Raw genomic sequence first — 13299 nt, forward strand, 5'->3', positions numbered from 1 at the left:
GGTCAACCTCTCGGTGTATGCCTTTCCTCCCCTTCCTCTTATCCCCAGGGTACTGCTCAAAATAAGGGAGGAAAAACCAAGGACCATTATTATAGCTCCAGACTGGCCCCAACAGCACTGGTACACCTTGCTGCACAGCCTGTCCCTGCTGCCTCCATGGCATCATCCTCAGATTCCAAACCTACTAACCCAGAGGGAAGGGGAATTCATGCATCCCATTCGGAGTCCGGTGTGCCCTGAGATGCTTCTTTGACTATGGAGCCTGTGGATGTCACTACCTTGGATGGGTCCAGAGCCGCTGTGCAAGTACCAGCTTCTGAGGGTGTATTCTGACCTACCAATGTTCGAATTAAACCGATGACTTCATTTTTAACTAAAACTACCAAGTTTCTGAGGCCCTAGAGTACGCACTACTCCTCGAAAACCGACGACCAAAGTGCATGCTCTAGCTCCCATGCTACAAACGCAAATGCTTAGAATGGCTGAAGACCTTATTACACTGATTAGGGGAAGCCAGCCTTCCCCTGCTAAGAGAGAAAGAATTGAGTTTCATTCTGATTCTACAGACCAGGAGACCGATTACTCTGACCCTTCTGATTATCAGGACATTCTCTTATCAACCTATGAGGATTCAGATGCAGAAGAATCCATCCCATCTGCCTTCCCTCCAGAGGATTTTTCTTTTGGTGAAACTTTGCGTACTTTGAGAGAATTTCCACTGGGAATGCCAAGACTACCCTCAGACCAAAAAGAGACTCAGAGAAATTTTAGAGTTGCCTCAGCACAGGCCTCTAGCTATACCCTCTTTCCTGGATGTTGTAGTTGATGTTTTTATGGAATCCAGTCTTACTCCAGATACTTTACCCCCGGCCCCTAGAAAACCTGATGGGTACTACAGAGTACCTGATCCCCACAAATTTATCTTCAAGAATCCTACTGCGGATCCAGAGACCATTTCCCAGGGACCTAAAGGTATTAAGGCTACTGCAGCCAAAAATCCTACACCTTCAGACAGGGATTCCAGAGCTTTAGACAGATGGGATAAGAAGGTATATACCTCTGCAACTCTTGCCATCAGGGCATTGAATTGCCAGTTTCACATGTTGAAGTACCAGCAGCATATTATGGAACTAATTAAACAAAAAATGGTGTTGCTTCCAGATTGTGCAGAAAATAAAGACTTAGAGCTAATGCATTCTACAAACCAAGTTAGTTACTTTGCAGTTTGGCTTTGATGCCCTAGAAGCATCTTGCAGGGCTGCAGTCCTGGGCCTTTACTGAGAAGGCATGCTTGGCTGAAGGAACAAACCTTGCCAGATCATGTCAAATCCAAATTACTAGACGTTCCTTTAAATAAGGACTGTTTATTCGACACCAAAGCAGAAGAGTTTCTTAAAAAGATGGAAGAAAAAGCAAAATCTATGTAAACTGTTAAAGAATTCTTACAGGTGCAATCACCTAGATTCAGTAGGCATTGGCCTTCTAAAAACTGGTCCTTTCCAGCCCCTTCCAGGCCTTCTCAGACCAAACCGAGGGGAAGCAGGCCAGCCAGACTACAGTCTCAGGGTATGCAGCGATCTAAACAATGGAGTGCCCCCACCTCAAAAACAGGGAGTGGTAAGCCACCCCCTTATGGAAAAAGTTCACAATGACTTCAGTTATCCTTCCCAGCCCTGCTGAATTACTTGTGCCCCTAGGAGGAAAACGTGCCCTTCATGCAAAAAAAAACTGGATGTCCATTACTCAGGACAGATGGGTCCTAAACATTGTATCCCAGGGGTACAGATTCTACTTCCATACACTGCCAATCCCAAGCATGTTTCCAGACCTTCCTACGAACCAGTGGGCAGAGGCTCAAAAGCAAGAACTTTCACTGCTCAGTATCAGAGCTATTCAACCTGTTCCATTAGAACAGAGGGGGCAGGGTTTCTACTCCAGACTTTTCCTGGTGCCCAGAAAAGAGGGCTCTTGGTGCCCAATCCTGGACCTATCAACTCACCTTTCTAGTGGTTCCAAAATTCAAGATGCTTACCCTGCAACAGCTTCTTCCATGCTACCAAGGATGCCTGGTTAGTCACTCTAGACTTAAAAGAAGCTTATCTGCACATCCCCGTAAGGGAGTCATGCAGAAAATGTCTACGCTTCAGGGCAGGCTCTATGCACAGCTTATCTGCACATCCCCGTAAGGGAGTCATGCAGAAAATGTCTACGCTTCAGGGCAGGCTCTATGCACTATCAGTTCTCTGCATTTCCCTTTGGCTTATCTACTATGCCCAGAGTATTCACAAAGTGCCTGGCTCCAGCCATTGCATACCGCAGGCAGAGAAATATCCAAGTTTTCCCATACTTGGACGACTGCCTGATTCAGGCGGACAGTCAGGAATTGCTACTTCAGCACCTGGCATTTGTAAAAAGCCTTCTCACTTCATTGGGGTACACCACCAATGAAAAGAAATTACAACTGGTGCCCAGTCAAAAGATTGTATTCCTGGGAGCAAGCTTGGACACAACTTCCCAGATGGCATTTCTCACTTCAGAAAAACAGGTCTATCTGACAAACTATTTCATACAAATGGCCACCAGAACCCAGCTATCTGCAAGGAAAATACTGCAAGCCCTAGGGTTCATGGCCTCATGTATTCTGTCAATTCCATATGCAAGGCTGCATATGAGAAAACTTCAATGGGTACTTAAGTCTTTGGTGCCAGCATTCTCAGGACCTGGAAACAGTCATTTCAATAATACATTGTCTAAGAGCAGAGTTCCTATGGTGGGCAGAAGCATGCAACCACAACAAGGGCCTGCTTTTCACTCCACCCCTCGCCGCCCAAACCCTGACAACAGACACATCAGATTATGCATGGGGGCTGACATGGCAGGCAAGTGCATTCAGGGCCACTGGATCCCAGCCCAGATTATCCTGCACATCAATCAAAAAGAGATGCTAGCTGTACAGAATGCTCTGACAGCCTTCAAATACCTAATCCTTCCAGGACAACTGCTTATAAAAACAGACAGCACCACGGTTATGTGGTACATAAACAAGCAGGGGGTAACCCATTCATACCCACTCTGCAAGTTAGCCATGGCCCTGTGGAACACAGCCTTGAGCAACCAAGTGCATCTACAAGCTCAGTTCCTGCCAGGCAAACAAAATTCACTGGCAGACGACTTGAGCAGTAATCTCCTAGACCCACACGAGTAGAAATTGGAGCCCAACACCTTCAACCTTCTGATCCAGAGGTGTGGGACACCGGAGGTGGACCTTTTTGCCTCCCCCGAGAACCATCAATTGAGTAAATTCTGCACCAGGAACCCTCACAGCAGGGCCTGTAAGGTGGATGCCCTATCCTTTCAATGGGAAAACCTCTCAATTTCTGCCTTTCCCCCTCTGCCCTTCCTCTCATAAATACTACTCAAGATAAATCAGGACAGGCCAATGGCAATTCTTATTGCCCCAGACTGGCCATGCCAGCACTGGTACCCACTCGCAGTCTGACAACAGTGCCACCCAGGCACCTTTGCCTGCTGTCTCAGCAGGAGGGACAGATTTTGCATCCACAATTGCAATCCCTAAACCTTGCAGCCTACAGCAACCCTCAGCAAACAGGTGCTGGACGTCATTCTTGAAGACAGAAGGCCCAGTACTAAGAAATCCTATGCTGAAAAGTGGAAAATATATTGTTCTTCGAATCTGTCTCAAGGGAAGGACACAGCAGTGCCCTCCTTACCTCTAATCCTGGATTACCTAGCAGAGTTACTCCACAGAGGCCTATCCTTCTCCTCCATTAAGATTCATGCCTCTGCCAACTCAGCTCATTATAATACTGAGCCACCTCTGTTTTCTCATCCTCTCATCAGACAGTTCCTGAAAGGGGCTAACAACTTAAGGCCCCCTAGGAGAGCACCCATCTCTGCCTGGGACCTTAACTTTGTACTGGAAAAGCTCATGCTTCCCCCTTTTGAACCTGCAGCTTCAGCAGAGTTAAAATTCCTCTCTTGGAAAACAGCCCTGCTTTTAGCTCTAACTTCAGCAAGAAGAGTGTCTGAGTTGCAGGCACTAATGGCTGTGGAACCCTTTTCCATGCTGACAGGGTTTCCCTCAGGACTAACCCGTCCTTTATGCCTAAGGTGGGGTCCAGTGTGGCTCTAAACCAATCCATCCATTTGCCAACCTTCTTTCCCTAACCCTCAGAATAAAGGGGAAAGGATCCTGCACTCCTTGGATGTGCACAGACAGCTCAGATTCTGTCTTGACAGGACTAAACCTTTCAGAAAATCTGACCAGTTGCTAGTCAGCTTTGCTACAGGGACAGAGGGTAAGGCCATTTCAAAGCAACTGTTTCCAAATGGGTAGCACACTGCATCCATTTCTGCTAGAAGCACCATGGAAAATCTACCCCACAAGGGATCAGACCGCATTCTACTAGGGCTACTTCCACCTCTACAGCATTTCACAGGGGAGTCCCTACCAGGGGCATTCTGGAAGCTGCAACCTGGAGTTCTGTATACACCTTCACCAAGCATTACCATTTACCAATTGTTTTCTAAATCCAGAGCTGGGTTTGCTACAGCAGTCTTGCAAGGCCTACTAGCCAGCCCTAACACTTCTTGACTGCCTCCACCCTTCCTCATCTTTGGGAATCAACCCAAGTGGATGACTGCAACAGTGAAACACGAAGAACATAGTACAGTTGGGTACACTTACCATAAATGTAGATGTTCGAGTGTATTCACTGTTGCAGTCCTGGTTTCCCTCCAGCCCCCTGGCTTTCTCTGTCTTTCTACCTCTCCTCTCTGTGGCCATTCCTAATGGCATTGGTATTTACTTTTTACTGGTGGTGTTCCCCACTGTATACTAACTTCCTATTTGGGGGCTCCTGACATTTGGACAAGAAAAACTGATGTAATGGCGTCAGCTGCCTGTTTTATACCCCTGACGACCTGATGATATGGAAGAAGTGACAGCATCCGACGCAGAAATCCTAAGACTCTGGTATTTGGGCCAACTGAGGGCTACCTGCAGGCAGATAACCCAAGTGTTGACTGCTACAGTAAATACATTCGAACATTTATGTCAAGTGTACACAACTGTACTTTTATGCACCTTTGAAATTCCTTCCCTGTTCCAATATCTGTCACCTCTAGAAGAAGGGTCTTTGAACTACAAGTCCTGATGTGCAAGGAGTCCTTCCTGCAGTTTCATGGAAGCAAGCTAATCCTGCATACTAAACCTTCCATCATGCTAAAGATTGTTACAGAGGTAGCTTTGAACCCAGCTGTCCAGCTGCCTGTTCATTTCTTACACCAGGTGCTTCAATAATTTCCAGTACTGAAACTGCTTTTGAGCTACCAAGAGACATTGGAAGCTCTGTCCCATTATTCAGTATCTTGGAGACTTTTGAGAGGGCGGTATCTGTTTTGTTTACTTCTCCATTGTTTGTGTCTTTCGGCTTTTCCCGGTTAGGGGTCGCCACAGCGGAACTCCAGTCCGCTAATGATTGGCAGTAGATTTTTACGTACTGGCTTGCCGGGCCTAACGCACAACCTTCAGTGAAGGAACGCCCATTCACGCATGTCGCCACACACAAGGCGCTCTGAGAATCGAACGGGCAATGTCTGTGAGGCGACAACGCTACTGCAGACCCAATTATCCCAGATTCCATTTTCTCTGGAAATCCAGTATCTGCACCAGTAGTAGAACCAGGGACTGAAATCATCAGTTGATAACCTCTGATATAAACTTTCCACATGTTTCAGTAGTGCGACTCACTCTCTCTTTAGACATAAAGTTAGATAACTGAATGAGTATCCACAAATTTATTCCAGGATTGATTGGTATGTCCTGCCTGGAGACAGGAGGGTTTGGCCTGAAAGAGGGTAGTGGCAAGACATAAAATGGTCAAAAGACTCGTTTGCCTTGGAATATCTATGAATTAGTAAATGTTTTAGTACTGTGGTGATTATTTCATACATGGAATAGCAGCTTTTGGAATTTTTTTTTTTTAAATATGTTGTACTTCATATTTGTGTTTGTGTTTTGCTTGAAGTGTAACATAGCATGCGCATCCCTTATCCTTAATTACTGTTGCAGTGCTAACACTTTTCTATATTGTATATGCTACTTTTCTTGTGAAATGGGCCAGACTTGTACTGTTTCTTCTAATTTTGTGCAGGCGTTTGTGAACTTATTGCTCACAGTGTTTAGTTGTCATACAAAATATTTCTTTATTATTTCAGAATGCTTGCCGAAAAGTTAAATATGACTCCTGAAGAAGCTGAAAAATGGATTGTGAACTTAATTCGTAATGCAAGACTGGATGCCAAAATTGATTCCAAGCTGGTATTTTTTGCTTTGAGTTCCTGCGGAATTTTTTTTAACTTAAATTTCTTTTAGGTCTGTGCTTACTTCCAGTACCAGCCTACATTCCTGTCCCTTTTTTGGAGAGCAATTGTGTCAGATATTTATATTCAGATTGGAGTACAAGGTCACTACTGTCCTTTTCCAGTCACAACTTGATCACAGTAAATGGATACCAGAGAAGTAAATAGAGGGAGAAATACCCGCAGTAGACCTATAGATATATATATATATATATATATATATATATATAGGTTTACTATCAAAATTTCGAACCGTATTCCGTCGACTGTACTATCATCGAACACGGAAGTTCGAAAACTGTAATATTGATGTCAAAAAAACAAAACAGTCTAGGAACGGGTTTTAACATGGGTCGAGGTAGGTGTTCAGTATTATTCTGAACTACAAACATTTCCCTTACCTCGACCCATGTTAAAACCCATTCCTAGATTGTTTTTTGACATAGATATTACCGTTTTCGAACTTCCATGTTCGAGATAGTACAGTCGACGGAGTACGATTCGAAATTTTGATAGTAAACCTATATACATATATCTATCTATATATATATATATATATATATATATATGTGTGTGTGTGTGTGTGTGTGTGATATATATATATATATATATATATATATATATATATATATATATATATATATATATATATGGGTTCCATTCGGTTGATCGAAGTTTCAGTATTTTGAAACTCACTTGACAGTTTCATGCAAACTTGGAACATATATATTTCTGTAATTAATGACTTATATGTTTAATATATGTATGCTTATCCAGGTATCCCGTACATATCCCATACATTCCATTTGTCTTTTTTTAAGTATCTTGCAAGAGCACAAGTCTTGATTTTTTTCTCACTTGCATCAGTAAAAGGTTTTCTGTCTATGATCTAGCACATCTAGGACTCTCCAAATAGTACTTGTTTGATAAGCATTACTTTGGCATTTACAAGTATCTGTCCTTTCAAAAGTAATTTGTGAGATGTTCTTCGTGTTTCACTGTTGCAGTCATTACATTTGGGTAATCTGCTGGCAAGTTGCCCTCAGTCGCCTGATTAACAAAGTCTTGGGTCCTGCGTTGGTTGCTGTTCCTTCTTCCGTGATGTCAGGTCGTCAGGGGTATAAAACATACAGCCGACGCCATTACATCAGTCTTTCTTGCCACACGGTGCTTGAAGCCGAAGCAGTTCGCAAGTGCCGGTTGGCCAACTCCTGAAATTTTCGTTTTCGAATTTCAGAACCGAAGTCTTCAACTAAAAGCTAAGTACCCCGGTGGGGAAACTTTTTCTTGCTCCTTACCGATGTCAGTAAAAGTTAATAATTGCATTACTTGTGGGAAGCAAATACCTCATAAGGATTTTCATTTGTACTGTATTCTTTGCCTAGGCCATGACCACAGCGTACCTTGCTGTTGGTTTTGTGCTAAATTTAATCAACACACCATTAAACGTCTGTATGTTTTTGTTTTTAAATATTTTGGCTCATGATTTAATTATCCAGAAATGTCGTCTGTTAGCAATCCGACTACCGGAATACCTAAAAAACGCAAAGAAAAAGACAGAGAGAGACAGTCAAGGACCAAAACTGACAACGAAACTTCTCTTAAGCCAGTCGCCATTTCGCTGGTACTCAGTGTGGTGCTTTCGCAGCCCCTGATACCCGCTTCTTCTGATTCGCAGGCCTGTACTGAGACCCATTCGGAGTCCGGTATGCCGCAAGATGCTTCAGTTATGGAACCCGCAAATGTCTCTACCTTAGATGGGTCCGGAGCCGCTGTGCAGGCACCGGCTTCTGAGGGTGTTTTCAGGCCTACAGATTTGTATATTAGACTGATGCCATCTTCAAAACTAAGGTCAAAATCTAAATCTTTGTCTAAAAAAAGACGCCTGGGCCACATGTGCAGGCCCCTATGCCTAAAAACAAATGATCAAAATGGCTGAAGATTTAATTACTCTGATCAGGGGTAGCCAACCCCCTCCTAAGAGGCCTAGGCAAGACATTGATTATGAATCTTCTGAACAAGATTCTATTTCTTCTGACTCTTCTAATGAACAGGATTTGTCTATACCTACTTATGAGGACTCTGATGCAGAAGATTCCATTCCTTCTGCTTTTCCCCCTGAGGATTTCTCTGAATCTAAAAAGAAACTTGGGGATTTTCTTCTTCTTCCTCAGCATGGGCCTTTGGCTATACCTCCTGTTCTTGACATTGTTGATTATGTGTTTTTAGAATCTTGTATGGCTCCTGATTCTCTGCCTCTGGCTCCTTGTAAGCCAGGCAGATATTATAGGGTTCCTGACTCCCACAATTTCCTTTTCAAAAATCCTATTGCAGATACTGAAACCATTTCTCAGGGTCCCAAGGGCATTAAGCCTCTACTGCTAAAAATCCTATCTTTTCTGATAGAGATTCCAGGGCGCTGGATAGATGGGGTAAGAAGGTTTACACTTCTGCAACCTTGGCAATCAGGGCTTTAAACTGTCAATTTCATATGCTTAAATATCAACAGCATATTATGGGACTGCTTAAAGAGAAAATGATGTTAATTTCTGACTGTGGAAAATAAAGATTTACAGGATTTATTGCATTCAGCTGAACAAGTTGGAAAGCATACTTTGCAATGTGGTTTTGATTCCTTAGAGGCCTCCTGCAGGGCTGCTGTAACTGGGTCTGTGTTAAGAAGACATGCTTGGCTCAAAGAGCAAACTCTGCCTGATCATGTTAAAGCAAAATTGTTGGATGCTCCTTTACAACAGGACCGTCATTTTGGTAATATGGCTGAAGAAGTTTTAAAAAAGATGGAAGATAAAGCTAAATCTATGCAAACTGTGAAAGATTTCTTACAAGTGCAACCGCCAAGATTTAGTAGGCACTGGCCTACTAAGAACTGGTCCTTTCCAGTTCCTTCGAGAGCCACTCAAGTCAAACCCAGACATTCCAAAGGCTCCAGGTTTCAGTCACAAGGGACTTTTAGAACAAAACAATGGGGTGCCTCCACCTCCAAATCTGGAACCAACAAGGCACCTCCCTATGGTAAACAGTCTCAGTGACTTCCCTCTGCAGTCACCAAGGACTTTTCTGTTAGCAGCCCCTTTGGGGGGAAAGCTGGCACTTCATGCAAGAAACTGACAACTTATAACCCATGACAAATGGTTTTAAATATAGTATCCCAGGGATACAGATTTCATTTCCACACGTTGCCAATCCCAAACGAATGTCCAGACCTGCCCCCAAATCAGTGGGTAGAGGCCCAGAAACAAGTTCTGTCCCTCATGAACATGGGCGTTATTCAAACAGTACCAGAAGAGGAAAAGGGACAAGGTTTCTATTCAAGACTTTTCCTGGTACCTAGGAAAGACAAATCATGGTGTCCAATTCTGGACTTATCTACTCTAAACACATTTCTGGACATTCCAAAATTCAAGATGCTGACTCTTCAACAGTTACTTCCTATGCTAGGCAAAGATGCCTGGTTGGTAACTCTAGACTTAAGAGGCTTACCTGCATATCCCGATCAGGGAATCTTACAGAAGATACCTCTGCTTCAAAGCAGGCTCTTTCCATTACCAGTTCTCCGCACTGCCCTTTGGCTTATCTACTCCACCCAGGGTCTTCACAAAGTGCCTGGCTACAGTAATTGCATTTTGCAGGCAAAGAAATATTCAAATATGTCCATACCTGGACGATTGTCTAATTCAGGCAGAAAACAAGGACATTCTTCTAAAGCATCTGGCATTTGTAAAAAGGGTTCTAACTTGTCTAGGGTACACAATAAATGAAAAGAAATCAGAACTGGTACCCTCTCAAAAAATTACATTCCTGGGTGCAAGCTTGATTACAACTGCCCAGATGGTTTACCTAACGCCAGAAAAGCAAATTCAATTGGTGACTTGCTTCAAACAGGTGGCCACAAAAACCCTGCTGTCTGCAAAACAAATTCTGCAAGCCTTGGGGTTCATGGCCTCCTGCATTCTTCTAATTCCATATACAAGACTGCATATGAGGAAACTTCAGTGGTACTTAAAAAGTTTATGGAGTCAACATTGTCACAGTCTGTAAACAATGATCCCTATCATACCTTGCCTGAAACTAGAGTTCCTATGGTGGGCAGAGGCCTGCCACCAAAACAAGGGGCTGCCATTCACTTCACCCCCTGCCACCCAAACCCTAACTATAGATGCATCAGACTGTGCGTGGGGGGCTCATCTGGCAGGGAAGTGCATTCAGGGCAAATGGAGCCAAAATCAAATGCACCTTCATATCAGTCAGAAAGAGATATGCTAGCTGTACAGAATGCACTGACAGCCTTCAAGGACTACCTTCATCCAGGACAATTCATAATAAAGACAGACAACACCACAGTTATGTGGTACATAAACAAGCAGGGGGTACACATTCCTACCCCCTATGCAGACTAGCCATGGCATTGTGGAACACTGCCTTGACCTACCAAATACAACTACAAGCTCAATACCTGCCAGGAAAGCTGAATACACTGGCAGACAAACTAAGCAGAAATCTCATGGACCCACATGAATGGAAACTGGAACCACAGATTTTCAACATGTTGACACGCAAATGCAGGAGTTCCAGACATAGAGCTTTTTGCCTCACCCCAGAACTATCAGTTGGACAAATTCTGCACAAGAACTTATCACAAAAAAGCTTGGAAAGTGGATGCTCTATCATTCAGCTGGGAAAAAAAACTATCAGTCTATGCTTTTCCCCCTCTGCCTCTACTCTCCAAAGTTCTACTAAAAGTCAAACAGGACAAACCAAAAATGATTCTGATTGCTCCAGACTGGCTTCGCCAACACTGGTACCCACTCCTGCGCAATGTGTCACACCGTCCACCGTGGCACCTGCCTCAGACCCCTTACTTACTGTCTCAGCAGAACAACCAAATTCTGCACACTCAGCTTCAAACTTTGAATCTTGTAGCGTGGCTAATCGCCTAAATTCACCTTTAGCATCCCTCGGCAAACCTATGATGGATGTCAGTTTGGAGGCGAGAAGGCCTAGTACTAGAAAATCTTTTGCTGACAAATGGAAAAGATTCTGTGCCTGGAACCATTCACGAGGAATAAGCACAGCAGCGCCCAATATTCCTCAGATTTTACAATACGTAACTGAAATGCTTCACAAGGGCCTGTCCTTTTCTTCCATAAAAATCCATGCTTCTGCCATTTCAGCTCATTACAACACAGAACCTCCCCTCTTCTCTCATCCTCTGCTAAAGCAGTGTCTCAGAGGGGCCAAAAACTTAAGACCACCCAGGAGAGCTCCAGTCCCTGCCTGGGACCTCAGTTTTTTATTGGAAAACTTACTCTCCCTCCTTTCGAGACAGATTCTACTGCAGACTTAAAATTTCTCTCCTGGAAAACAGCTTTCCTTTTAGCAGTCACTTCAGCTAGAAGGATTTCTGAATTACAGGCTCTTATGGCAGTGGAGCCTTTCATTATTTTTCATGCGTACAGGGTGTCTCTCAGGACCAATCCATCCTTCATGCCTAAAGTTGTATCCAGTGTGGCTCTTAATCAGACCATTCATTTGCCAACTTTCTTTCCCAATCCACAGAACAAGGGGGAGCAAATTCTGCATTCCTTGGATGTACACAGACAACTTAGATTTTACTTAAACAGGACAAAATCTCTAAGAAAATCTGAACAACTACTGGTGGCATTTGCTGCAGGAGCAGAGGGAAAGGCTATTTCAAAGCAGACTATTTCCAAATGGATAAGCCATTGTATTTGTTTTTGCTATATGCACCATGGTAAAACTATCCCCCAGGGGATCAGATCTCATTCCACCAGGGGTGCATCTACTTCTACTGCCTTTCTCAGAGATGTTCCTACCAGAGACATTCTGGAAGCTGCTACCTGGAGCTCAGTTCATACGTTCACCAGGCATTACCACTTACCTTTCTTCTCTAAGTCCAGAGCTGGCTTTGCCACTGCTGTCCTGCAGGGCCTTATAGCTGGTCCTAATGCTGTATAAATCCATCCTCCCAACCTTAGCTTTGGGAATCTACCCAAATGTAATGACTGAAACAGTGAAACACGAAGAACATAGTACAGTTGTGTACACTTACCGTAAATGTAGATGTTCGAGTGTATTCACTGTTGCAGTCCTGGTTACCCACCCTCCAGCCCCCTGTTTTTCTCTTACCATACCTCTACTTTCTTTTACTATGCTTAAAAGCCTTGTTGGTGTATTTGCTTTTGTTTGGAAGTATATTTTTTGTGTTTTATTTTATTTGGATATATATATATATATATATATATATATATATATATATTTCTTTTTTTTTGCTCCCCATTTGGGGGGGCACCTGACATCTGGGGCAAGAAAAACTGATGTAATGGCATCGGCTGCATGTTTTATACCCCTGACGACCTCAAGTCATGGAAGAAGTGACAGCAACCGACACATGACCCAAGACTTTGTTAATCAGGCCGACTGAGGGCAACCTGCCAGCAGATTACCCATATGTAATGACTGCAAGAGTGAATACACTCGAACATCTATATTTATGGTAAGTGTACACAACTGTACTTTTTTGAAGGCCTCAAGGGTTGACGATTCCCTAACTGTGTCAGGAAAGAGATCCAAAAATGTCTTGGATGTTCATGTTAGTATAGTCTTAGAAATGACTGAGGTGGACAAAGAAATGATCTATGTATTCTGACTGTAGGTTTAAATTATAAATAAAAAGTCAGGTTGACTGAAAGGAACAGTAGATGTTTAATGGATAACATAAGCACATTTGTGTTAAACAAAATACTTTTTTGTGACTCTGTTAACCATTTTAAGTGAGTTAAATTTCAAATCACATGAAATCATTATACAAAAGGCAGTCAGACTGTTTACCTTCTCCTCTTAAGTATACTTCTAAAAATTAATTTCTGCATTATT

General features: G+C 43.2%; 1 protein-coding gene across 1 annotated transcript in view; it reads left to right on the top strand.

Annotated features, from left to right (window-relative positions):
• EIF3E (eukaryotic translation initiation factor 3 subunit E) overlaps positions 1-13299 on the top strand; it is a gene marked incomplete in the record, with an annotated part of 1040336 nt that overhangs the window by 955278 nt on the left and 71759 nt on the right. The window contains 1 exon segment of the mRNA XM_044065734.1: positions 6241-6343. Coding sequence (XP_043921669.1) covers positions 6241-6343 — 103 coding nt within the window.

The sequence above is a fragment of the Protopterus annectens genome, chromosome 3.part0 (genome assembly GCF_019279795.1).
Source record: "Protopterus annectens isolate FY-2018-M chromosome 3.part0, PAN1.0, whole genome shotgun sequence".
NCBI classification, from domain to species: domain Eukaryota; kingdom Metazoa; phylum Chordata; order Ceratodontiformes; family Protopteridae; genus Protopterus; species Protopterus annectens.